The following is a 25,520-nucleotide window of genomic DNA, read 5'->3' as shown; positions in this document are numbered from 1 at the left end:
GCCTGTCAAAGAGCAGGAACCAGGCAAATGCTGGGTGGGCGCCCCACTCCAAGTTGCCTAATAATCTCAATTTCTGGAATAGTTATCTACACTCCACCAATGATGAACTCGATCTAACATCCTCCACAACAGACTGACCAGGATTAAGAGAACGCCTCCACTGAAACCCTTGCCCGCGCCCCTACCTCTTGGGGGCGTCTAAGACGACAAGCCGAGCCGATCCAAAGCCCTGAAGACGGTCCGCAGGGGTCTCCGACGAGCTCGCACCTCATCGTCATCGACCATTTACCAAACTGATTCCTTCGATTGTGGCCATATACAACTATCGACTTGGCCCAGATTGGGTGGTAGAGATGGGCCAGAGACAATATCAGGTATGTATATCCCCATACCCCAGGCCTCGGCTGGGCAGGATGGGAAGGGCCTGGGATATATACAATTAGTTCTTTTTGTTGGTAGGCAATATTCCGGTTCATATATATGTTGAAGATGGATCACTGACAATCACTATTCTTGAGATCAAATCAACAATCACTACGCCATGGGATATTACTGGGCTATGTTGGTGTGGTCGAGTCATACTACTGAACACAGAAGAATCAACACGAGAAAGATAATCATAGTATCTACTCTGTTCCAGCAAGGGTACCGGATCAAAGGGGTCACGGCTGAAGTTATGAAAAGATAAGACACCCCATTCCCTTGAGTCTAATAGCTATATATACCGGCGAAGTCAAGGTGAGCTCCTGTTTTGACGCATTTTATATTTTCTTCGTCAGATGTAGTTGGAGCTTTGATTAGCTTAACGTTGCAAATGGGAAAAATTACACATCAGGTGACTGTAAGTGCACAGCTGCGACTTACCTGTACCTCGACATGACCTAATGAGCTATGACTGTCTGTGTCATGATCGAAACATAGAAACAGCAAGTTTGAGTGCCCTGATCAGACAATGGAATATACTTCCTCGACCCAGGTTTGATTCTAGTTTATGTCTCTGGAAATGACCCTGCGTTAAGGCTGAAGCCGAGGAGCCAACGTTTGAAGAATCATTACAGAGTGCCTCATTCCTGTTGAAGGCCAGCCCCCCGTGAGTAACATGTTTCCATTCCGAAAACACTACCGTCCATATTCTGCAGCCGAACCTAGCGCTCACCCGTTAATACATGGAAGCATTAGACACGTCGGATATCCTGTGGATTCCCAAATCAAGAAACGGCGACTTTGAGAGAAATATAGCTCACAACAGATGCCATTGACCTCTTCTCAAAGCCCACAGAGCCTCGACTGTTGTGTTGAACTCGCTCCTTGTCTATGTAAGCATAGAATAAACGCCCAAGGGGAGGACCTACATAGGAAAGTGTTAAGACAGGGAAGTGTACCTTGTTTAGACAACTCAAGTTGTTACTTTGAGCGTTCTTCAGTTTGAGCGTTCTTCAGTTAACATGAAGAGCCCTCCAGCTTAGCCTCATCTTCAACGTTCAGGTTGGTCGCATGATTTTGCATGGTGGAAAGCAGTGCACGCATCTCCCTGAATAGGATAGAGTTCTCCTATCCGACGGTATGCTAATATAGCTGCATAGTTACATGAGGATATACACCCTGATTATACCCCATTGCGGTTGTTATCTACACGCTGACTCCAGGAGGAAAGGGCAAAAAAAAAAAAAAAAATAAAAAAAAAAAATAAAAAAAAATACTAGAATCACAGATATGTTAAGTGTTATAAACAAACCTTCTGCCGGGGAGCTAGATAGCCACAGAACTAATACTTTGCACCTTCAGGAAGGTCACAGAAAACAAACAGCCTTTGAATAAGGCTCTCAGCTGTGTCAGATTGGCTGCCTGTGCCTGCGCATATGTACGAATATGCCCTGTCATTTGTCTGTTAGTGCAAAGTACCAATCTTAGCTAGTTCGTACTCCCTGAAAAGTTGATTCTCTTCTCCTACAGATGGGTCGATGTCGTTTTTCGAGCTTCTTGACATAAAGAGGCTTGAACAAACCCGGCGGTTTTGGAATCATGTAAACGTCCTCGAGTTGCAAGCTCGCGAAGTCATATGAGATAAATCGTATGCTCAGTGGGCCCAGGTCTTCAATATTGTAGTCCGTGATTTTGATGCGTTTATTTCTAATTGGAACCTCTCAGCAGGAATTTAGTCGCTCCCGAACGGATCGGCCACGTCCGCTGCTAAAGGTTACTGAAGAGCTCCAATATATCGTTGGTTGAACACTTTAACCAGACTTGGCCTCATGTCCCCTTCAGAAATCTGCTCACGCTCCCTGTTGAGGTAGGGCTGTGGATGATAATTTTGTAGGACTGGATGTTTGTGAAAAAAGAGAGAGCGCTGCTCTTACTCACGTGATAGATTTCCGTTGCGATGCCATAGAATAGGTGATAGAAGTACCTTGGTAAATATTCCTCCTGGATACTATGGATGTGGTATAGACACTGTACCTCACGTGAGATTCCTCAGATTGGTGGACAGTGCGTAGTCGAAAGGACTTTTGAATAGTACGTACCACAGGACGCCCTTGCATGAATACACCCCATAAAAAACGGCGGGACCGGTAATAGGACTCATAGACTCCTATTGTCAGTTTTATTTCACAGGATCCATATAGATTGCTAAATAGCAAGGGTCTCATCCACTATATTGAATAGATCCATTTTCCATAGGAAGCCACTCTGTATATGGCCAAAGCTCATGATTGTTGCTGTATTTAGAAATCAACCGTTTTAGGACGATCTCCTTCAGGTTTGGATTCGAGAAGAACTATATCTTATAAGGTTTCCACCTCACACCTCCCTTCCCCACAGTTCGACGATCTTTACCTTCATTATCTTCTCCCTTTGATACTCTTTACGTAGGTGTTGTTTGCCTGTTGTGGATTGATTATGGGTTTGTTCGAGAGGACGTAGAAACTAGTAAAACGGGGTAGTCGAATACTACATAGCATTGGGGTTCCTCGGGCGTTTCACTAATGTTGGGATCCGGGGCTACGACGGTATATATTGTGGTTCGTGTGAGGTTAACCACTGTGGAAACCAGGGATGGAAGCGTGTTGTGGGTATTATTGCTTTTTGATGCCACTCTATATAGTCAGGGGTTAGGAATGTGTCATGTCATACTACTTTTTACGGGGTAGGAAGTCACCCAAGTCGAGTTTGTACGTACAAATAACTAACATAGACGTCCCAATAAATGCAAGAGAAGGTTAAAAACCAAGAAAAGAACAGAAAAGGGGGAAAACTAGAGAAATCACCAAGTGGTTGCGAGTCCTCACCTAGGACACTCGGTAGCATTGCCTAGAGAGCAACAGCTACGATATTCCCTTTCAAGCAATAGCCTTTCGTCAGCACAGATGAGGCGTCTCTCTAGTATCCACATAGTTCGCGGTTTGTACTGGTGACCGTTGATTTTCTCGGTTTCCCCGTAGTTCTCAATACTGTGTGGAGCCTATAGAGAACCCCGGGGCTGTACATCATTTGATATCTATCATGCTTACATTCCAAACAGAGTCCCACTAAGCGTGAATATTGACAAACCCCTACCTAGGGATAGCTAGTGGTGTTTCGCAGGTTGCATCTGACATGGAGAAACCCCCTGTTCTCCATGTTTTAGCATGAGACAAGGTCAGTCTCACATGTCGAAGAAACTCGAACACCTGAAAGAACTATCGGTCAATAGTTGCAGGTCCCTGAAACACAAGACTGGTTGTTGCCTCAAGCTCTCCCCTATTTGAACTCGAGAAATCCGAGATACTGCTGAGAAGCTGGTCTCTACTCTGTATTATTGTATTAAGTTGTTCTTGTCTTGCCACTTTAAGGGGAAGGGGTTGTTTGTTTGGTTTGTATTGATGGCCTTGGCGCAGTGCGAAATTCGACCTTCCTCGAAATGTATGGAAGTCATGAGGTATTTGTAAAACTCTAGCGCGACCCTCGGAGGAAGACCAACAGACGGCGTCTCATGGATAGTATTTTTACCCCCAGAGCTGTATGGCCTTATAGGATCATCATGGAAGTTGGTACACACACCATGGCATATTATCCCTGGCCATAAAAGGGCTTGCGATCCGCATGCCGAAGAGACCGTTTCTGCCAGAAAAACATGCGGATGCAAAGAGGCTACATCCGGCGGGCCGACGGGTGGCTATTGAAACTAAGAAAACCCCCGATGGGCTTGACACAGCCGAATTGGCTGGCTGTGCATACAAGGTAGCCCTTGAATAAAATCATCTAGCGAGATTGTTATGTATTGCATTACTCGTATGTGGGGCAATTGGGCCGCTGTGTGAAGTATATGAGTGCCGGACCAAATAGCTGGACTGAAATGAACCACCACGAAGGAAAGTAAATATATAAAAAAACGAATTTTTTTTGACGAAATTGAATGTGTGACAGCGAGAACTTTGAAGAATTTTGCAGTAATCTAAGGATCGGAAGTCTCTGCGGGTCAATCGAATTGATTGCGAGTGTGTTAATGGGATTATCAACCCGGACAGGACTATGGCGTGTCGATCAGTTGTTGTGCCTGACGATTCTGCACGTAATAATAGAAAATCATAACCGAAAATGAGAGCGTCGTGGTTTGAGAACAGCCTCGCCAGTCACGCACGGACATGGAGCATCAACCCAGATCCTTGGAACGACGGTGGTCTAGAAAGGTCGCAAACGCTAGCAACATTCCCGTGGAAGGGTAATTGTAAATAATTACGTCTCCACCAGTGTCAGCCTGGCCCTGGTATGTTTTGTTGCGGAGTCCGGGGGATGTTTCCTGGTACAGCCTCTGGGAAATATGTCATCGCCTCTTGTCTTGACGTTCTGGTCGCGTTGACAGATGGATTGTAATGTAAGTACCAGTGGCAGAAAGTCTGGTTCTCTCTCCACTTCGGCCCTCATGGCATTCCGCGAGTTGGGCTTAAGCGCATGCAGATAAATCTTGTCGCAAATTGTCCTAACCAGCGGTGTGACCATAGACGGACGGACTGACAGACGGGAAAGCGAAGAAGAAGATGAGCCTTCGGCCAGTGACATGATTACACATGAGGAAGTGGATGGACCTGGAGCCAATGAAACCCCGTGATTTACAACTTGATGGATCCTTGCATAGAATAGCAAGCGGAAGGAACGTTGACAGATGAAGGCCACAATCGATCAGGAGAACAATAATTGTGAGGAATTGGACCTATCGATACGTCCTTGTCTGCTGGGTACAAGAGCATTGCCTTTGTAACCTTAAGTAGTTAATGAGGTTAACTGGTAGCTTAGTTAGCATGAAGAATAGCTTCGTTACAGTTCAGCTGGGCTCAGCTGGGAAAAGCAAGGAAGGAATTTTTTCTGATCACTCGAATCTGAAATTGTACGTATGATTCTACTAGACTAGTGTATGTTCACTTCCCTTCTGCGGTACTTTGTATCTCCTGCCCATTCAAGCAATGGTTACTGATCCCGGGATATCAAATTAAACTCGGGATATTCCTCTTTCAAAGTACCCGGGTCATGCGGTAAAGAATTCGGGATGTATGGACAGGATCTCAAGTGGTGAAAAAGGCTCTGTTGCACCGTACTACTGCAATAGCACACCGACCTGGTATCGAATGACCTTTATCCCCCTTGCTCATATATCGCGAATCGCAACATGGCATACGAGTTACAGGGGAGGGAATAAGGAACCGAAAATAATAATAATAATAATATAATGTAACGTAAGACAAAAGCCATACCATATCTCATTGAAGAGTCTATGGCGCTACGGAGTATGTGCGATTAAGTTCGATAGGGTTGTTCTCGAACAAAATATTATCTTCTAAGACCCATGAGAGGAGTCAAATTTGTTCTCTACTGGTCACAAACACTAATTAACCTCACATTCAAAGAGGAGAGAGGAACTACTTTATCGATCTACTTTCCGTTTTGTCTACTATTGATTTTGTTAATCTCAATTGGCAATCTTTTTCTCATGCAGATAATCCGATTAGAAGTTGTCTTAGCCTGAAAATTCTACGGGAGTAAAATTGATTATTCACTTGAAAAGGACAAAACACGGTATGCCAATACATTGTAATTACGTGGTAATGAGCTTTTGTTTTTATTTATCTACTTATTGTTCTATTCTATTTTATATAATTTTTTGTATGATTTCTCCGACCTTTGAATGCTACAGGTGCATTCAAAGTGGGAATATTGAATTCAAGAGAAATAGCTAGGGTTTACACAAACTCTATCATAAGTACAGACCAAAGACTTCGAGCAAGGTAGAGAAAACCAGCAAAAAAAAAAAAAATAAAAAAAAATCTGGAAAGGAACGAAAAGCCGAAGTCCCAAGTCAAACAAAGATGGGTGGAGCCCGAAACAGTAGTTCCAGGGAAGCGATCCAAAAAATGATACATGGACAACCAAAGGCTGAAAGAGACTGATCAAGACTCGTCCAATCAGTTTCAATTAGTCGATATAAGGATATACACCTCAGACCTAGTATCTATTAGTGCTTTTGAAACCATTGGCCTCGATAATAAATTAATTTTCTTTCACTAGAAGCAGACCGTGGATGAGCCGGCCGCTAGGAAAGAAATGTTTTCAAAGAGATCGACTCTTGATGATCAGTGATCGAGTCAGCGACGCAACATCGTTCCGATCGTTTGCTGTACCAGTAGAAAGGACAAAGGCACGGGATAAGAAAGAACATAAACAAAAAGAAAATTTCCTACCATAGTTGGATATATTGCTAGAAAGTGCGCACAGAGTCCGTGGATTTTATTTTATTCTATTTCTTTTCCCCTCCCTCTAGTTTTCCATGGACCGAAATTTTCTTTCGCCCGAATTTTCTGTCTGCCTTACTCTTTCACACCCGAGGACCACTTTCAAGATCTAGCTAACCTTTCGATAACTAGTACTCCGCGAGAGACTAGACCGCCTAAGACCGTAAACAGGTAATAATACAAGAATACCAAAACTGTCTTGGAACATGATTTCACGCTTTTGACGAAGACATTTTGTCTTCTTATATAATACTACTGGTATGTCGAGTCTCACTCACACAATCTCTTTTGTTCGCCATTTCTGGTGTCAGATTTTACTGGGTAGCAGTGACATTAATTGTTGGGCTAACTCCGTGTCGAGAATCTTTGTAAATCTAACACTGCCCTTTTGTATCGGATGATTATCCCGTGAGGGTGTCAGAAAAATCATGATTAATCAATGATTAGATCAATCAGACTTTACTTGCATAAAATAATTTATCATTATTGAAATAGTCTTTTTAGTGTTTTTATTTTTTTCTATATGTTTTTTCTTTTTCTTTTTTCCCCCCTCTGTTTACACCCCTGGTTCTTTTCTATTCTCCGCGCTTATTTATTCGTAATTGACTCCTGTAAAAAGATGGAGCGTAATGGTTTACGGAGCCGATTGTTAGTGGGCTAAATAAAGACTGTGGACACAGTCAGAGATTCAAACAGGAACAGGGCGAACTAAACTGTCGGCCCACCCGCGGCCCTTTTTATTTGATAGGACCGCAGGATCGATGCCCGGTCGTCATCGATGACTTATTACTACTTATTTGATTTGATGGGTATCCTTCTTTCCCAGACCTTACCTTGACGTACATTCATACATACATACAGTACCGCGCAACAACAATACTACTGTACGCCCCCTCTCTGGTTCTTGCGATCATTAGTATCACTTTTCATTTCCTCGTTTCCCTCTCTGCCTCTCTGACCTCAACAACCCCTCTCGACCCGCTTGCGATAAACCTCCACTTTTCAACACCAACACCCCTGCTAGACGCTGTGCAAACGCTCATCCCGCCCGTCTTACTCGAGTCGTATACCTCGCTGGTCTTTCCAACTAGACCCTTGGCCGCTGTCCCATTCCCTAGCCTTCATTCGTTTCTTTTTGCCTGCCTTATTCTACTCCTCGCCCATTAAGCGCTGTGGGTCAAGCATCAAATAACCCTCTGCATTCTCCGAAAGAGGTACACACCTCCAGCATCACACTGGTGGCTTCGTTGTTTTATACTGTCTCAAATATGACGCCGTACTGGCGTGGTGCTACCCGGTGATGATTGCCTTGTAGTTCCGGCCGGTCAATCTGCAACCTCATCTGTGGCCTACCAGCTGTGAACAACGCATCACAAGCCCAGCACCCTCGAACAGAAAGGATCACCACCAACCAACTCGGTGGGGAATTGTCTTTTTTTTCCTTTTCCTTGCTTTTTTTTAAAAATTTTTTTTTTCTTTAATTTTGCCTTTCTCTGTTGTTGTTTTGGTAAAGAGAGAGAATAGGTAACTCAAAAGTATTGAACGACACATTCACACTGACCATCTGCCTGAAAGAATGCAAGATGTCCGGCAGTGATGTCGAGCACGTTTCTTGCTTTCTGAACGGCAACTCTCGTGAGCTCCGGCGCCAATCTTCTCCGACTACCAACGATTACTTCTATGATGCTCCGACGGAAGACTCCTTTGAAACATCACTAACTGCCTCCTGTTCTGCCGCACCACCTTTTGCCAGTACCACATATTCCGCGCAACAGGGTCTCACAGACTCTCCAATATTGCCTGCAACCGCAGGCCTATCCTCGAACGACCGATCCTCGCCCGACCCTGACGACTACTATCGCCCACATCCACACACATTGGTTGCAATCGGTAATACTGCTGCTGGTTCAGGCGAATCTTTGATGGTTGAAGTTGATAACGCCGAAGTTACCGAAGACCACCCGACACAATTTCAACGAGTGTGCTCTGTGCCAGCGCACCCATCGAAGTCTGTGGAAAGCTCAGGGCCCTTTCGCTCGCTCTCAGATTCATCATACGGAAACATTGGGTTCGGATCCACTATCAGGGTACCGCCAGCGCGGGCGTCGACGGCGAGGTCAAGGCAGGTCTCGTTTAAGGACCTCGTGAACAAGTTCAACAACAACCAGGATCAAGTTCTCCCACTACCGTCAACGTCTACATCCAGAACTGTTAGCCCGGCTAGCCCTACGGATGGGTCAATACAATCCAAGGCTGCTTCACGTCTGCAACAAACTCACCATTCGTCAATTAAGAAAGCCCCAATACCTCGGTGGAACACGATAGGCACTTTTGACCCCGATATAGCGTCAGAACGTTCTCTACCTCGGCTGAGGACAAGCGACATCAAAGATAATGGTCCCAGCTCTTCCAACCTTTCTCAGCGGCCCCCGTTTGGCCAATTGCTTGCATTAGATACGGGTTTTGACAACTTGGGATATGGAACACCCTCACTTCCGCGCCGTCGAGGTTCTGAAGGGACTATCCCGAGCCCAAACCCAGCATTTCTAGACCATCCTGAATCAGCACTTGGCTTGACGCCTTTGACTCCCACCGCTTGGTATCTAGGACGTACGCCGTTTCTAGAGGCTGTTCATACCACTTCGAGTACGCCTAACCACCGAAGAACAAGGAGTGATTTCGCTGGAGATCGACCTGGAGGTGTGGCGGTGTGCCTTTCTGATACCCATATGGCGGTCCAGCCCCCCTTGCAGCCGCAGCCCGGCACATCCCTAGAGAGCCCACATTCCAAGTCACGCATTCCAATTTCTTCCCGCCGCCTTAATTCAGCTTCCGCCTCGGGCGATTCATCGCCGTCTTCACCAACAAGAACCGAGCTAGCTTTCGGCAACCGATCTGCGCAGCAGATCGCTCTGCCGCCGAAAGGCGTTAGCCGCCTGCCCAAGCCATCCCCCAAACAGGCGTCTAATCCCGCTCGTGAACTGACCTACGAGGGCGAAGCAACGTTTGCGACACCGCCCCATGCAAGGCGGGAAGTGGCCCCTGGCAGGGCCCGTCAGTACATCCCTGAGAAGGGTACCCTTTTGGAGGCATACATAGCTGCTCCTCCGCCGAAGAAGTCACCGCCTCTCCGTAGTTCACGACCCCGTCAACCCGTCTCACAAACTGCCCAAACGGCGCCACGCTCAAAAGTGGTGGAAACAGTTTCGAATTTTCAAAGACAAATTAACTGTGATCGTGAGCCACGAAACTCCAGGCTCCGAGAGCGACGACTGCCAGAATTGGGTAATGTCGACTTTGCAACCCGGCGACAGAGAATCCAGCAGGCTTTCAATCGCACAGTTGAAGAGAATGAACGAAAAGAAGAGAAAGCAGCAGAGCTCCGACGCCAGGTCAAAGCTCAAGAAGACACACAGCAGCCTGTTCAGCCTACTACACCTAAACAACAGTTTACTGGACTTGCGGATGTGATTACTTCGGCACAGCCTGAAGATAACGTGACGGTAATCGAGGAACTTGGCGAGTGTGGACATGAAACAAAAGACATGACACCCGAGACAGAGGCTTCCAAAGCGCATCAACAGCTTCACGTCGATACAGACGTATCTTTAACAGAGAATTCTCGAAATACAACAGACTATCATCCGATGACGATGGATTCACCAACATTAGGCCACTCGGGGATAATTTTGAACAGCCAAGGATATGAGTCGACGCCCTGCGACCTGCAACCCGACTCCGCCGTAACAACAGGGTCTAACGAGACCCATACCACCGCATTTGATCCAGAACCTCAAGATGAGCTTTCCAAACAGAATCTACATGCATCGCATAGAACCCTGTTGAGCCAAATAATGCGTATTCGTGATTCTAGCCCCAGCAGTTCATCGTGTGACGAGCAAGATTATGGTTTTTCTGATAATGATGAGAAGGAGTCTATTCCCATTGTTCTGAGAGATGCGTTGGCTATCGAAGACTCTATAGACAGCAGTGAGAACCAAGAGCACCGTGATCTTTATATCAAACAGGGTGCTACTGATACCGACCCAATGAACCGATGGAGTATGAGTTCCTGGTCTTCTTCCCTGCATCACGGAAATTCTTCGGGTGGGCAATGTGAGGGCAGCGATGACGATCTTTCCAACATACAGCATTGTGTCGAGGATAGCGAAGAGGCTACCACTAAGTCATGCTCTGCATCTTCGAGCATCCCATCTGTCATTGGTCATCCACTTTCTCATGCATTGTCCCAGACAGCCAGTGAGGTAACAGAACCAAGTAAAGAAGTCATATCACATACACTTCCTTACGGATCTTCGAACACACCCAGCTTAATAAGGCTGGGTGGGTGGGATTCTAAGCGTGTGTCTCAGCTTTACATAGAGGAGCTTGCGAGTGGCAGGAATCATCCCCTTCCTATGCCAGCGATACGTGCGTCTCCAGAGCCGCCACATTCACGGATTGAGCAAAGGAACGAAGGGAGAAATGATAGTCTGACGGATGATCCTGTTCTAATAACGGAAACTGACCGTATCCAACCCTCAGAACGGATGCGACATCCCGCAAGCTTGTTTTTACGTGACGACTGGGAGCATGCGTCTCCATCAATAATGGATTGGATGCAGATAGCCGTCGATGAAGGATCCGCACATCAGGACCCCACGATTGACAACAGCCGGAGAAATAATGGTGTCCCAACATCGCAGTTAGTGACCCCCAACGCACATCCAAAAGGCGCCGACGAAGGCCTAGGTCTGGCAATCAATGTGCATCCACCTCAGGAGTTTGATAATGACGATGTCCCACCGCCTCCTATACCACGTCATGATCCTCCAGCTCCCCCCTCCGACACTCAAGAGAGCACTGTTCATCCTCCCCCACAGATTCCTGTGGTTCATCCCAACATCTTTTCGAACGCCATCTTCGCGCCGCTGGGGCCCGTTCAAAGCACCGATAGCAGTGAAGACTCCTCTCTCCGGCGACTTGAGCCGACACCTTCCTCACAGACAGTAGACTCATCGGCAACCTCGTTGGTTCCTTCGACTTCAGAACACCCTCGCCCACGAACCGCGTCCCCAACTCCAGAACAACGCCAACTGAAGAAGCGGCGACACGTCATAAAGGAATTAGTTGATACCGAATACACGTTCGGGAGGGACATGAAAGTCGTCGATGATATTTATAAAGGCACTTCGAGTTCATGCCTAGACCTCTCCACAGAAGATGTCAAAGTGCTCTTTGCAAATTCGGACCAAGTCGTGCAATTTTCTATGGCTTTCCAGGACACTCTTAAGGAGGCAGCGAAAAGTGTTTATATAATGCCTAAATCCCAACGGTGGACCAGCCGGCGTAACGCGCGAAATCCTATAACGAAGACGGATCAAGAATCTTCTACTGAAACTAGCACTTCCGACCTGGAGAAAGATAATGCGACTTTCATTGGGCAGGCATTCATAGCGCATATAGCAAACATGGAGAAGGTTTACGCCGACTACTTGAAGAACCACGATGCTGCCAATAAGAAACTTCAGACCCTGCAGAAGAACCCGAAAGTGGCTATTTGGCTCAAAGAATGTCGGGACTGGGCATCGGATCTCACAACAGCATGGGATCTAGATTCGTTGCTCGTCAAGCCAGTACAGCGGATCTTGAAATATCCGCTCCTCTTAAGTGAACTCCTTGAATCAACACCTCAGGATCATCCAGACCGTGCTGCGCTCATTAATGCACTTGAAGAGGTTACGAACATCTCTGTTCGTATAAACGAGCTGAAGAAACGTGCAGATGTCGTGGGGCAAGTGGTTGGCCGAAAGAGAAAAGAGTCTGATGTTAGGGCAGGCTTGTCAAAGGCATTTGGACGTCGCACAGAGAAGTTGAAGCAACAGGTTGGCATATCCGATCTGGTCGAAGACAAGGAATACGATGCTCTGTCTCAGAGGTTCGGAGACAATTTCTTTCAATTGCAAGTTGTCATGCGGGATGCGGAGGGGTATACGCGTGAAGTACAGGGATCCATAGACTGCTTGGGCGAAATCACCAGCGCTATAGAAGAGTTTATCAAAGTCGCCCCAACTGCTTACCATGAAATTGAAGGCAAATGCGATGAGCTGAGGGCGGTTGTTCAAGGTGTATTGACAGAGGCACTACCCAACCATGTAAGTACAATCCATTGTGGAAGCATTGGTATCCAGCATGACTAACAATGTCCAGATCGCTGTCGTTCGTAAGAGCGTCATTGACCCAATGGTCACATTGCTTAAACTTCATGATGGACCACAGAGAGTGATGAAAAAGCGCGACAAACGCCTTATGGATTATGCCCGCTTCAAGAGCATCAAGGAACGAGGGGACAAGCCGGACAAGAAAACCACCGAGCAAGGAGAGCAGTTTGTAGCTCTCAACGAAGCCCTTAAAGATGAACTTCCGAAACTCTACTCTCTTACCGCCAAATTGATGGAGGCTTGCCTGAAAAGCTTCGTTCATATACAAACGTCGTGGTTTAAAACTTTGCAGGACAAACTTTGCCCCCTAGTGGACTCGTTCCCGGACGATATCCAGAAGGTGATTGGTGATTGGAATGCGAATTTCAGCTTCTCTGAGGCACAGGTACTGTCGCTAGGCATCTGCAACGGCTCGTTGTTGGCAGACGCTGTCAACCTTGTCAATTTCAACACTCCTCCAACCGGAGCAAATATTAGTTCGCCGCGGCGCCCATCAACAGTCAATAGTGCCAGTACTCGCGTCGGATCCACTATGGATGAATCACCCAAAGCTTCCCATGATTTTGGCAGTGGTAGCCACGCTTTCCAGTCGCCAAGTCTTGATAGCCAGTCCCAAATCTCTCTTGGACGCAAGCGTGCTGATTCAACTTTCTCGGGTCGCGCTCCACCAGATTCGATTGAATTACCCCGGAGTCAAATGTTGCAACAGATTACTGGCTCCTCATCAGCTTCTGTACTTCAGCCCAGCTCTAACAGAGAGTCTTGTCCAAGCCTGCCTCGGTTGAGCCTTGATTCTCCATTCCTTGTCGACGTCATTGGCCCTTCTGAGAGTAGCGACAAACCAACCGAAGAACAGCCGAGCTCTCCTGGTCGGTACTCCGGCTTTTTCTCGTCCGCTATGCCAATGTCGGATAACCCACAAGACAACCCTCCCCAGGAGAACGAAGCACCTAAAGAGCCCGCTGTGCTATTCCTTGCTGCTAGTATCTATGAATTCAACATTGACCGTGCCCGACGAGAAGCCGGGTATCCCTACTTGACATACGTCGTCGGAGAAATTTTTGATGTCATCGCTGAAAAGGGCGAGCTGTGGCTAGCCAAGAACCAGGACGACCCTACTCACCAGGTCGGCTGGATCTGGAATAAGCATTTTGCGAAGCTTTCAACCTGAAGTCACTATCTGATGGAATTATTACTTGTTTCAATATTGTACAACTTGCATGGAGATCTCCAGCGTCATGGTATGCTGGGTCTGTTGGTCTTAGACCGGATCTAACCCAGAAAACGTCGACGCTCCATAGAAGGCCGCCCTGGAGTTATCGGTCTTCACGTTCCTCTTTATGATATGTGTTATGAAGTTTTGGGGCCGTGTTTATTTTTTTTTTATTGTGGTCTGGCAACCAGTCAACTATTGGCTGTGATCAGGTCATCTGCTTTGATTCTGCTTTGAAACATCTGGTATGTGTGGGAAAATATATGTTTTTCTCTGCTTTTGCGAAGGTGTTTACGGTTTCTCGTGCTACTGAAGGCACAATCTATCAGAGACACTCAAATGTACGTTTAGATACCCCTTGATTTAGTTGTTCAATGCACTAGAAGTTAAAATGTAAACATGTGGTATGCGTAAACGCAGAATGCTAAACGTAGCGAACTACTTCTCATAGTGGTAGGAGGGTATGGTAAGGTAAGGTACAACCAACTGACCTCCCCTCGATTTTATGAATCACACACGAGAAGAATAAGAAGTAAGGCAAAGGAGTAAAGAGAGATGTTTCTGTGTACTCCGTAGTTAAGCGTCACGTGTACACCAGCCACAACCGAAGCCACAGTGACGTCGCGGGATTCCGGAACGGCTTCAATCGTATCGCCGCAAGGGGCGACTTCTCGTGCACCACAGGTGGGAACGGCCTGTCACTCGGCTGTTGCTTTGATACTATCTTCTCTATCCGACACCAGGTAATTGGCTGTTTCGTCCCCGTTGGGATCATTTCCCAGGTTTCCTCTCTGTTCCTCTACAGAACAAGTTGATCGACTCCCCGCAACCACGACTTGTTTCATCTTTCGGATCGGACTATTCTCCCCTCGTCCGATAGAGAAAATCCACACAAGGAGTTATAAAGCCAAACCGTTTCACCCCCGGAAAAGGTATATAAGGGCTCAGATATATGCGCCGGTAGCCGTCGAATGCACAGCAATCGTTCCCCGCTCTCTACGACGGCCCTTCGATTCGGCAGAAGCAAGCCTACCGATTGCCGCCCTCCCAAGAGATTCGTGGATAGATAATACAATTGAGGTTCGCGATTATCGCGCAAGCTAAAGACGGGCAGGATGCTTGATGGCGGATTGGGCAAGTTGCACAAGAGGATGAAGCGCTTTGGTGATACGGTAGGTCCTGGGTCGCTTGGCTTTTCTCGTGTCGGATTCATGACGGAAAGCTTATCTCCAGCAGTTAAACCCCGATGATGCATATTTGAGCTGTGAGTCCATGGTTGATTGACACTAGTCTCTGATAAGGACAATGTCTGACTAGACTGGAGCACACAGACTATGACATTCGATGTATGTTGCGGTTCTCTTAGCACTCGGTTAATAGAAGACCTTACATTTGACAGTGACGAGGGAGGATATGCAATCACTCAAGAATGACTGGCTCACAGATAATGTGGGTGTGATCGCACCCTCCGATGGATCCTAGCTAATTTATCATAGATCATATCCTTCTGGGAGGAGTAAGTCGACTGGGCCTGTTCCACCATCGCCTAAACTGATTTCTTCAGATACTTGGAACGCGAGTTCCTCGTCAATTATAAATCATCCAATATTGTTCTTCTGCGGCCCAGCATGTCGTTCATGATCTTGCAGACGCCCAATCCGCACACACTCCGCGAGGCCTTACCCGACTTCACGCGGACAACGCATGTCTTCCTCCCTATTAATGACTGTCGCAATGTTACTGAAGCCGAAGGCGGGACTCACTGGTCGTTGCTTCTCATATCCATTGTTGATGGGATAGCATTCCATTACGATTCACTTCCTCCTGGAAACGTCCGGGAAGCCGGGACGGTGACCATGAAATTTGGCGCTTTACTCAACCGACCCATTCGATTCATTCATCTACAAGACTCACCGGTACAAGAGAACGGTAGCGACTGCGGTGTATTTGTGTGTCTGAGTATGCGACATTTGCTGCTGAAAAGGCTGTTGACTGCGAACGCCAGCGAGAAAGTTAGCATGAGTCTCGGCGGAATGAAAGTAGATGCCCGCGGAGGGAGAAAAGAAATGACCAAGATTATTGATGGCTTCCGAAAGGAAGGTGAACGACGCAGGTCGTATGTCGCTGAACAAGTGCATCGACGTGATTATGCTAACCTTTCATTGAACAGAGCTAGTCTCAGCCCGCTAGGGAAGAAGTCAGCAAGCCCTGGTCCTCCACGAATTGAATGATAAAAGTATATCGGATCCCAAGGGGGTATATATGAAAACAAATGGGTCGGTGAAGGCGTCAAGAGGATGCGGAGTTCAAGTATATGGATAATGCATACGTCAGGGAGGATATGGTTATGAAATAAGGCGGGGACCTTATCACTTCACGTTCTTTCTCAGCATTTTTTTACGCTCTGATGGTTTCCTTTTTTTCATTTTTCTATAATTCATTCTTGTGTCTTCGTTTATCTCGTGGAATCCATCATATTACCGACTACAATTGGCATTAACCGTCATTATTGAACCTATAAGGACCCTACTCTTAATGTTACATAATGTATTTTACATGGTGGGAAGCCATTCGGCCAGGATATGGGTAACTCAGGGATTTGACACAAACACCTCACTCCACGTCCTGTACTCGGTTATATTAGCGCCTTTCATGCAGCCATCAATCGAATCATTATACGCTCTTACAGGTACTAGAGGATCCTGACACGCTTGTGTGTGGAATCACTGCGTCCGATATTACATCTTATGCCATCAAGCAAGTCCCAAAACCCTAAACCTCAAACAGAAAGTACACATAAGCACCGTCACTCCCCTACATCACGATCAGCTCCCCATCTGCCGTATTTCTCCATGATGCGCCATTTCCAGGTTCGATGGCGGACAGCTCTACCCCAGTAATAAAACGGCACGGCAATCAGGATAATGACACCAGCGATACAGGCCATTTCTCCAAACGCCTTGCTGTATCCTTCCAAAGTGATCCAGGGGTTGGTGTAGAATGATAAGAGGAATCCGAATGCCGCTAGTATCATATCATATCAGTTCCAGTTTCAGTTCCAGGGGAGGAGGAAGGGGTGTTCTTGATTGTGTGTGTGCTGAGTGGAGGTTGGACGTACCTTTGAATGCCAGTATGGAGACTGTTATCTCCCCCACGGACGGTCTATAGCTGTCGATAACGTACACCATTGCCACATTTGTAGCTTGTACGATTGCGAAGTTTAGTAGTCCCAGAGCTATGGTCGGGGCTATCCAGTGCAGGTTGTTGTTTATCCCGACACCGTATAGTACTAGTGCTGCCGGGGCGCATACGCCTCCGATAGCAATGGATGGAAGACGCATCTCGGGTTGCCGGATGCCGTCGTTGCGTCGTGTTAGCCAATCAGCCACCCAGTCTGATACCTGGCCGCCGAAGGTGATGCCAATCAAGGATCCAATTAAGCCGGCGATAAAGCAAAGTCCGGATTGCCATGGTGCGAAGCCATAGGTTGTCGAGAAGGCAGTGGCGAAATTGGATGTTATGGCCACGAGAAACCCAATTGTTACGGCGAAGACTAGCGATGTCCATAGTACGGGTGGAAGAATGATCAGCACGATTGGTCTGAGAAAAATGCGGAACAGAGGCTCGGATGTGTGGATGCCGGTGAATAGACGGAGGGAACTGAGATATGAAGGTTTCTTTCGAATCTGTAATGTCTCTGGCTCAGCATTTTCGTGATGTTCGGATGTTACAGCTGACTTTGACGCTGTCCGCGCACCTACAGAGAGATTTGATGCGGCATCCCGCTCCAGAGCACTGTTACGATCGAATGTGGTTTCGGGGAATGTGAAAATCACGAGCAGAGTGACGCCGCCGATTAATGCAGTAGCCACATAGTAGATGTATCTCCAGTGAAGCGAGATTGTGATGAGCCCGTCGATTATGATGCCGGCGGCCACACCAACAGACAAGGCCGCCGTATAGAGCGACATGGCTGCGCCTCTTTCATGGAGAAAGAAGATGTCTGTGATTGTCAGTGGCCCCAGACATTCCCCTGCACCTGCAGCCAGTCCCATAATGATTCGGCCTGCCAATTCCACAGAGTAGGTTTTCGCAAACCCACACCATAAGCCCGTCGCCACATAGAGAACAAACGAGATAATATAAATGGGCCGTCGGCCGAACTTGATGATCAAAGGCATCCAGAACAGCATGCCCACTCCCTGCATGAGGGAAGTGGTGCTGTAGAAAAAGGCGACGCGCGCAATGTGGGCACTGGCATTTGAACCCATCGGACCAAGGAAATCGATGGTTGTCTGCTCGATTGCGACAGTTGGTCCAGCCGCAAGAAAGTTGCATAGTAGCACTGCCAGACAGACGAGAACCGCGATATAGTACCGGAATGCCGCCGACCTAGCCATTGGACATGGGCTGTTAGTCATATAATGTGGGGAAGTAAACATAGCGATTAATGAGGCCAACTGGGGTAGCTTGCCAGTTTAGTGGGTCGTGGGGATCGTTCGATGGGGTCGGAATCAGAATGATCTCGTTTGTTTCATGATGTCGCAGACGCAAGTCACCCAGATTATGCCCTGGAGGGGCACCTGAAGAGGGATCGACTGCCTTCGAAGACATCGTATATTCTATGCATAAGGGTACCAGAAATCACAATACATAATCGTTCCACCCAAGGCCTCCCTCCGTGGCTGGGATTGGGTATGCATTTAAGCAGACGTGGACTTAGGGGGAAGAAAATAAACTAATGCCGCTAACTGAGCTTAATTTCATCCTTTTGGCACGCGTCGGGCCCACCGGGTACGGATTTGATTTTGGTCGCCCTCCTTCCCCACATTCCCGGCGAGGGTCAAACTGGAGTATGAACTGGTCACCCCCGGGTGGGGGATCAAGAAGATACTAGTTAAATATGACTAGTATGTCCTGGATCCCATGTCACGAACATAGAACTCGAATAAGACATCATGCAGATTATTTGGCGCAAGACAGCTGATGGAAACACCTATGAAGACGCCCGTGTGGGCCGCGTCTTCAACCACCGTCGCCCTCAACGGTATCCCTTGGCCGTGGTAAAGGCAAGTAGCCAGGATGACATTGTGGCTGCCGTGAAGCTGGCCATTGAGAATAACTGTCGCGTCGCAATTCGTTCTGGTGGCCATTCCTGGGCTGCGTGGAGCGTACGTGACAATTCGATCTTGATCGACCTGGGCAACTACAAGCACCTTGAAGTGGACGCGAAGAGAAGAATAGCATGGGCAACTCCAAGCATGACAGGAAAGGATATCAATGGTGTGTTGACCAAAGAGTACGGGTTGATGTTTCCTGGGGGCCATTGCCCTGACGTCGGAATTGGTGGCTTCCTCCTTCAGGGCGGAATGGGTTGGAATTGCCGAGTATGAACCACCCTCGCCCATTTCATTATGATTTACGACTAACCTTGAGGTATGCAGAACTGGGGATGGGCCTGCGAACGTGTTCGCGCTCTAGATGTGGTGACAGCCAATGGGGATTTGGTGCATTGCAATTCGCAGCAGAACAGTGATCTCTATTGGGCTGCTCGTGGGGCAGGGCCAGGTGTGTTTCATTATTCATTTTATCTCCAGTCAAATGAATTAACATAAGGCCTCAGGATTCCCGGGCGTGGTGACCCGGTTTCATCTCGACCTCGTGCCGTACCCTAAAAATGGCTTCCGGTCATCGGGCTTCGTCTACCCCATAAAACATTACCACGAGGCCTTCCGTTGGGTCATCTCCATTACGCCTGATTTTGATAATGATACCGAAATCGCGGCTGTGGCTCAGTACCCAGAGGGGCAAGATGAGATATGCCTGTTCATTCTGTTCGTCACCATGAAGTCCTCCGCTGAAGAAGCGGAAAAGGCACTTGCTCCAGCCCAGGAGACACGACCATCAGGGGCTATTGTTGAGTGGTTCTGTCAGGAAGACAGTCTTGAGAACCAATACATCAACCAAGCCAAAGCCAACCCAGAACGCCATCGCTATTGTGCCGATAATGCTTACATACACGACGATGCAGATGTTCCCGCTGTTCTAGAGGAGGCGTTCACTACACTTCCACATAAGAAATCGTTCGCTCTTTGGTTTGGAATGAATCCCTGCAGCCGTCGGAAGCTTCCCGATATGGCGTTGAGTATGCAGTCAGACCATTATTTCGCGCTGTATACCGTGTGGGAAGATGAAAAGGACGATCCCCGATGCCAGACATGGGTTCAGGATATCATGCGGAAGGTCGAACGGCATTCAGTCGGGGCGTATTTGGGAGATTCAGATTTTCAAGTGAGAAAAACTCGGTTCTGGGAGGATGACAACGCCCAGCGTCTGATGGAGATTCGTCGTAAATGGGATCCCACGGGGAGGATATGTGGATACCTGGACAAGGGGGATGTCTCAGGCACCCAGGGGTTGACAAATGCACATGAATGGAAATTGTAGAATAAATCTCATATTTTAGTTAAATGAAACATCTCTTTCTTCATTTTACCCTAGCTTCTGCCGCCTATACTGACTTAGCCCTGACTCAACAAATCTTAAGAATGGAGTACTGTAACCGACAAACAAGCGTTCTACCTCAGGCCTCTCAGCTGCAGTTAGAGTCTCCACTCAATATCGCCACTAGACATGCCAAAAGAGGCACGTACAAAGTCAATTCTCTCTCTGAAGAGTGGCTGGCTCTAGACCACCCCGGGATGTGGGGGAACAAGCTTTCCCCGCATTTACTCCGCAGTCTTGGTACTTCCTCCATCGTCCGATACGTACTCAGACGCGCGTCTTCACACGGATGTTCGGGCCCTCACCGGGCCACTCCATAAGATGGACTTTATCTATCGTCTTAGAATCAAGGATACTAAAAGCAAGGTAATCAAACATGATATCATCAGCCTCCAGTCGTACAGGCTTAATCGCAAACCATCTAGCACCTCATTCCCACCACACAATGGACGGGAAAAGCCTCGCCGACAAAGTGGCAATCGTCAGTGGTTCCTCATCAGGAATTGGCGCTGCTATTATACGAGAGCTCTCATCCCGCGGCGCCAATACAGTGGTGAACTACCCATTCGCGCACTTGAAGAATGAAGCAGACAGCTTAGTGGCATCTCTTCCCTCGCCATCTATTGCCGTTGAAGCGGATATGTCATTAGCGACATCCCCACAGAAACTAGTAGATGCTGCGGTTTCAAAATGGGGTCGAATTGATATTGTGGTTAATTGTGTCGCGCTAGCCGTGAATAAGCCATTTGAATCACAGACCCTAGAAGACTGGGACTTGTTGGTCAATACAAACGGACGGAGTACTTTCCTCTTGACTCAGGCAAGCCTGCCTCATTTGACGAAAGGGCGTGGGAGGATTGTGAATATCGTCAGTATTTCTGGTCGTGGGCCTCCGCCAAACCAGACCATTTATGCGGGAACGAAAGGGATGGTGGACTCTTTTACAAAATGCTGGTAGGTGTAGCTATGCCCTTTGCCCTTGTCCCATGTTCGTGATATAGACTAAGTGACGGAATATAGGGCCAAGGAGCTGCCACCTAAATACGGCTGCACAGTTAATGCTGTTAGTCCCGGTCCTACAAAGACAGAAGGCTTTTCGGCTGCCGGTGAGGAACAGATGAAGATTCTGCAGCCAATTATTGACCAAACCCCGGTTGGACCGAGGATGGCGGAGCCAGAGGAGATTGCTTTTGCGGTTGCATTTCTGTGCGAGGAGCGTGCCAGATGGATCAATGGAGCTCATATCGTTGCATCTGGTGGACTTTTTATTGATTAAACATGCATACATTCTGTTTTCCTGTCAGGGAAATCAGCGGTAACCTGGTGATTGGAATGGCTTTAATGACTTGAAAGAATGCTAGACATGTTAATAGTTGTGTCCCTGCTCAGAAACTATGCTGAAATCACTATATCATGATTAAGACCGAAGCACTACTCCAAATACACGAGGAATATCTCAAATTTCCATATTATATCCTCGTTAAGTAGAGCCTCCCAGATAGAGATAATCGACATCGACTTCCCTATATTCTTCAAGAACAAAAGAGGGGGAAAAATGAAATAGGGAGTGGATGGGGCTGTTTCGGATACATGGCTGCAAGTTACCTTATCATGGTATTGTTTCATAGCAAGTCTTTAACTGTACATAATCATCAAAAGAGCAGAACAAAGGAACAGAAGTAATAGGAAGAAAAAGGGGAAAAAGAGACTGAAAAAATTGAAGAGAAGGAGAAAATCAATAAAAAGAATGTGAGGCTAGAAAGAAACTCTGGCAAAAGAGAAATAGTCACCGCAGGACTCACCTGCAATCTTCAGAAGAGAAGTCTAACGCGATAGCATTTCGCTAGGCAAAAGTTTGTTCAGATATAGAGTAAGTATATGATTCTAAGTAGTACAGAGAAATATAACATAATGGGAATAGACCCTATGCTACTTGATTTACTATGCTCGATATGGATGTATATTTTAGGCACAGCACAGTAACCAAGATACGATGACCACTGCAGACTTTATGATATGCTAAAATTCCAACCTGGTACACATAAATGTAAGAAATACAACTCAACAGTTTAAAATCCCCGATCAGCAACGGGGAAAACACAATGGCATGATTTATTCGATTGGCCTGGCCCCCGAGACATCAGGAACACCCTCACCCTCAACAAGCTTAGCTCCTACAACCTCGTAGACAGGCACTTCCGCAAGGCGGGAAATGATATGATGCAAAGTGGGCAGCTGCTCCCAGTCCAGAGCATCAATCTGGAAACTCGCCTTCTTAGTCGTGTACACCCTCTTCGGCGAGGGTTTCGGTGTTGCTTCTGAGAACGGATCCCAGACGGCATGCTCCTCCGCAGGCACATTCTTATTCGCGCGGCCACTCTTCGGGATGTATTTATATGCCAGCATACCAGCATCAGCTTCTCCGCTAAGTCCTCCAGATTCAGATGACGGGTCAACCTCGACCAGGTCCTCAAGAAGGAAGTTACCCCAGAGCGCACCTTGCCAGCCAGTTCGGATGCGATAAGATGTCGCTCGGCGATAGACGTCAATAGATGTGTACAGTTTGGGCATACCGAGCTCTTCTCGACCAGAGACGATTGGATCCGTCAACGATTCAAACAGGATGGGGAGGTACGTGCCCTTCACGCTAGAGCCGTCTTTCTTAACGTATTCAACACCGTGGATATAGAGGCCGATATGACTGTATCCTGAACCGCCCAGCCATTCCATCTTGTTCAGCGTGGTCTTCGCAAAGGACGCGTAGGCGACGGTGCCAGGCGAAGTAAAGCGCCAGCCACGCCGACCGGGTGGGAACAGATTCTGGAGAACTGTTCGGGATGTCTTGAATTTGATTGATGCAGTGGTGAAGGTGGATTTTGTTCCGTCTCTGGGGACTCCGAGGTGTGTTTGGCGAGGACCTGGCATGGGCCCGAAGGCAATGGGCATCCGCCAGTAGGGGTTAGGAATGCGCTTCCAGGTCCATTCACGGAGCTTTTGTGTAGAGTTATCCCATTCGTCATGGCCACAGTTGAAGTTGACGAACCCGTACACTATTGATACAATATGGTCAGTAGTGTTTTTTTAAGTTGAACAGAGAAGGGTTTGCTACTCACTATCAAGCTCTTTACCGTCGGTCCGATCTTCACCAAGTATCCGAGAATATTCTTGAACCTGGCTTGCGCGCTCGTACCGGATTTCATGGTAGAGCTGCAGTCTCTCTGGAATCTCCTCCACAGGGGTTCCCTGTGGAAGAATCACGGCAAGCGAGGCTGCGTCTTCAATTGCAATTCCTGCTCCTTGTCCCTGATGCGGAAGGAAAGGATGCGCGGCATCACCAAGAAGAGCCAACCGCCCAAAATGCCAAGTTGGAATCGACTCCATGTCTAGGAGTTTCCATACCTTCACGCTCTCAGGATCGGCTTTAGCCAAGAGCTTGAGAATTGTTGGATCAAACGATGAGAAGATTTGAAGCATTTTATCGAGGTTTCCACTTTGATCCCACCCGTCGGCTGCCTGATCGGCCGACTCAGCCTCCGGGTGAATTACCACGAAGTTCAGGACGGAGTTGTTGGAGGTTGGGTACATCACAATGCGACGATCTGTTCCATACCACATACACAGCTCCCCGGGGTGCTTGACCAAAGGCGCAGTGACGGGGTCGTCAAGGGCGGCTTGCTTAGACACTAGGAAGCGGAATGCACTCTTGCCGCTGCAAAATGGTTTGATATCACCTCCGGGGACCGCTCTTCTTGTTATCGAATGGACTCCATCGGCACCAAGGATAACATCGCCTTCATAATGCGCACCATTTTCCAAAGTGATGTGCGCGGCTTCAGCATCTACGCTTACCACTCGACTTGATGTCCGTAAAGGAATGGCTGGTCTTCCATCCTCGGCATTAGTTGCCACGCTCTTCAATTTGTTGTATAGGTCAATGCGATGGGCAAGTAACCATTTCTGTACAGATAGTTAGAAAGTGAACAAAGACAGTGTCTGTGGGGAGTCGAACATGCTGCCATAATTTGTGACCTTCTGAGAGCTCCATGGACCGCTCTACTTTGCCACTTGCAGTGTATTCCGTCAACTAGATCAGCTCGTTAGAATCATGTTCAGAGAATAACATGCGTAGTATGAATGATCACACACTCTCTCGAAGGTATTCGCACCGAATTCCTCTGCACATATCCCAAGACGTCGGAGGATTCCATTTGCGTTCGGAGCAAGATGGAGCGCAGCTCCAGTCTCCGTTGCCAGCCGCGATTGTTCAAATATCTGAAACATATATTAGCCTACACCATTCATACTTCGACAGTGGCGAAATTATCACACTCACATGTACATCGTGACCTTGCTTACGGAGCGCAATTGCGGCCGTTAATCCGCCAATACCGGCTCCAACGACCAACACTTTGAGGGGGCAACTCTCGCTCCTCGAGTTGGGAGTAACGGATGTTCCATTAAGCTGGGTCATGTTGTCGACACAGAATCCACTGGCACGTGGTTGTTGTTTGAACAATGTATAAGAAGCGTTTGCATGTCTCATGCTATTTATTATATGCCAGGAGTACATAATATGGCTATTGAACTGAACATCGGGAATTGGGGTTGATCTCGGGCCCACCTTACCCGGGGGTGGGGGACACATACAGTGTATCCACTCCCTATGTATGTCCGAGGCTACGTTCATGCTGCTCGGGACATTGGGTGTGCCGCGGTTTATGACAGGAATATCATCATTGACAAGTGATATACTGGTGCTGACTGACGAAGTGGTGCGCTTAGCTACATCGTGTAGAAGTCATCCAACTACAGCTGAACAAA

At 47.6% G+C, this 25,520-nt stretch overlaps 5 protein-coding genes across 5 annotated transcripts; 4 read left to right on the top strand and 1 right to left on the bottom strand.

The window, feature by feature from the left end:
- The first annotated feature begins 7,257 nt into the window (after positions 1-7,257).
- F9C07_2134323 (rho guanyl nucleotide exchange factor) lies at positions 7,258-17,221 on the top strand. Its single transcript, XM_071509131.1, has 7 exons — positions 7,258-12,916; positions 12,972-15,367; positions 15,432-15,459; positions 15,527-15,541; positions 15,595-15,644; positions 15,692-15,711; positions 15,760-17,221. Exons 1-2 carry the CDS (start codon positions 8,345-8,347, stop codon positions 14,151-14,153), a joined length of 5,754 nt encoding a protein of 1,917 aa, XP_071365433.1. The 5' UTR covers positions 7,258-8,344; the 3' UTR covers positions 14,154-15,367; positions 15,432-15,459; positions 15,527-15,541; positions 15,595-15,644; positions 15,692-15,711; positions 15,760-17,221.
- On the top strand, positions 15,136-16,426 carry F9C07_177 (Ulp1 protease family protein; the record flags this gene model as incomplete). The annotated part of the gene is made up of 6 exons (XM_041288998.2): positions 15,136-15,367; positions 15,432-15,459; positions 15,527-15,541; positions 15,595-15,644; positions 15,692-15,711; positions 15,760-16,426. The coding sequence occupies exons 1-6, from the start codon at positions 15,311-15,313 to the stop codon at positions 16,424-16,426; spliced, it is 837 nt and encodes a 278-aa protein (XP_041141668.1). The 5' UTR covers positions 15,136-15,310.
- Positions 17,222-17,432: 211 nt separating the features above from the next.
- On the top strand, positions 17,433-20,642 carry F9C07_2061805 (FAD/FMN-containing dehydrogenase; the record flags this gene model as incomplete). Its single annotated transcript, XM_041288999.2, has 4 exons — positions 17,433-17,667; positions 19,179-19,582; positions 19,640-19,763; positions 19,819-20,642. 4 exons carry the CDS (start codon positions 17,433-17,435, stop codon positions 20,640-20,642), a joined length of 1,587 nt encoding a protein of 528 aa, XP_041141670.2.
- A 292-nt stretch (positions 20,643-20,934) lies between these two features.
- On the top strand, positions 20,935-22,594 carry F9C07_2278654 (dehydrogenase with different specificitie). Its single transcript, XM_041289000.2, has 2 exons — positions 20,935-21,653; positions 21,720-22,594. The coding sequence occupies exons 1-2, from the start codon at positions 21,076-21,078 to the stop codon at positions 21,973-21,975; spliced, it is 834 nt and encodes a 277-aa protein (XP_041141671.1). The 5' UTR covers positions 20,935-21,075; the 3' UTR covers positions 21,976-22,594.
- Positions 22,595-22,644: 50 nt separating this feature from the next.
- F9C07_2278653 (FAD binding domain protein) lies at positions 22,645-25,461 on the bottom strand. Its single transcript, XM_041289009.2, has 5 exons — positions 25,033-25,461; positions 24,846-24,971; positions 24,709-24,783; positions 23,813-24,656; positions 22,645-23,749 (listed from the first exon to the last, which is right to left on the bottom strand). Exons 1-5 carry the CDS (start codon positions 25,384-25,386, stop codon positions 22,812-22,814), a joined length of 2,337 nt encoding a protein of 778 aa, XP_041141672.2. The 5' UTR covers positions 25,387-25,461; the 3' UTR covers positions 22,645-22,811.
- Between the last annotated feature and the right edge of the window lie 59 nt (positions 25,462-25,520).

The sequence above is a fragment of the Aspergillus flavus genome, chromosome 1 (genome assembly GCF_009017415.1).
Source record: "Aspergillus flavus chromosome 1, complete sequence".
Classification (NCBI taxonomy): domain Eukaryota; kingdom Fungi; phylum Ascomycota; class Eurotiomycetes; order Eurotiales; family Aspergillaceae; genus Aspergillus; species Aspergillus flavus.
This window is presented reverse-complemented; position numbering and strand designations above follow the sequence as displayed.

Coding starts and splice junctions, on each gene's coding strand:
- F9C07_2134323 (XM_071509131.1), top strand. CDS start 8,345: ATGTCCGGCAGTGATGTCGAGCACGTTTCTTGCTTTCTGAACGGCAAC. Junction 12,917..12,971: donor CAGAGGCACTACCCAACCAT/GTAAGTACAATC, acceptor AACAATGTCCAG/ATCGCTGTCGTTCGTAAGAG.
- F9C07_2278654 (XM_041289000.2), top strand. CDS start 21,076: ATGATATCATCAGCCTCCAGTCGTACAGGCTTAATCGCAAACCATCTA. Junction 21,654..21,719: donor GACTCTTTTACAAAATGCTG/GTAGGTGTAGCT, acceptor GACGGAATATAG/GGCCAAGGAGCTGCCACCTA.
- F9C07_2278653 (XM_041289009.2), bottom strand. CDS start 25,386: ATGAACGTAGCCTCGGACATACATAGGGAGTGGATACACTGTATGTGT. Junction 24,784..24,845: donor GTGCGAATACCTTCGAGAGA/GTGTGTGATCAT, acceptor GAGCTGATCTAG/TTGACGGAATACACTGCAAG. Junction 23,750..23,812: donor CGACGGTAAAGAGCTTGATA/GTGAGTAGCAAA, acceptor TTGTATCAATAG/TGTACGGGTTCGTCAACTTC.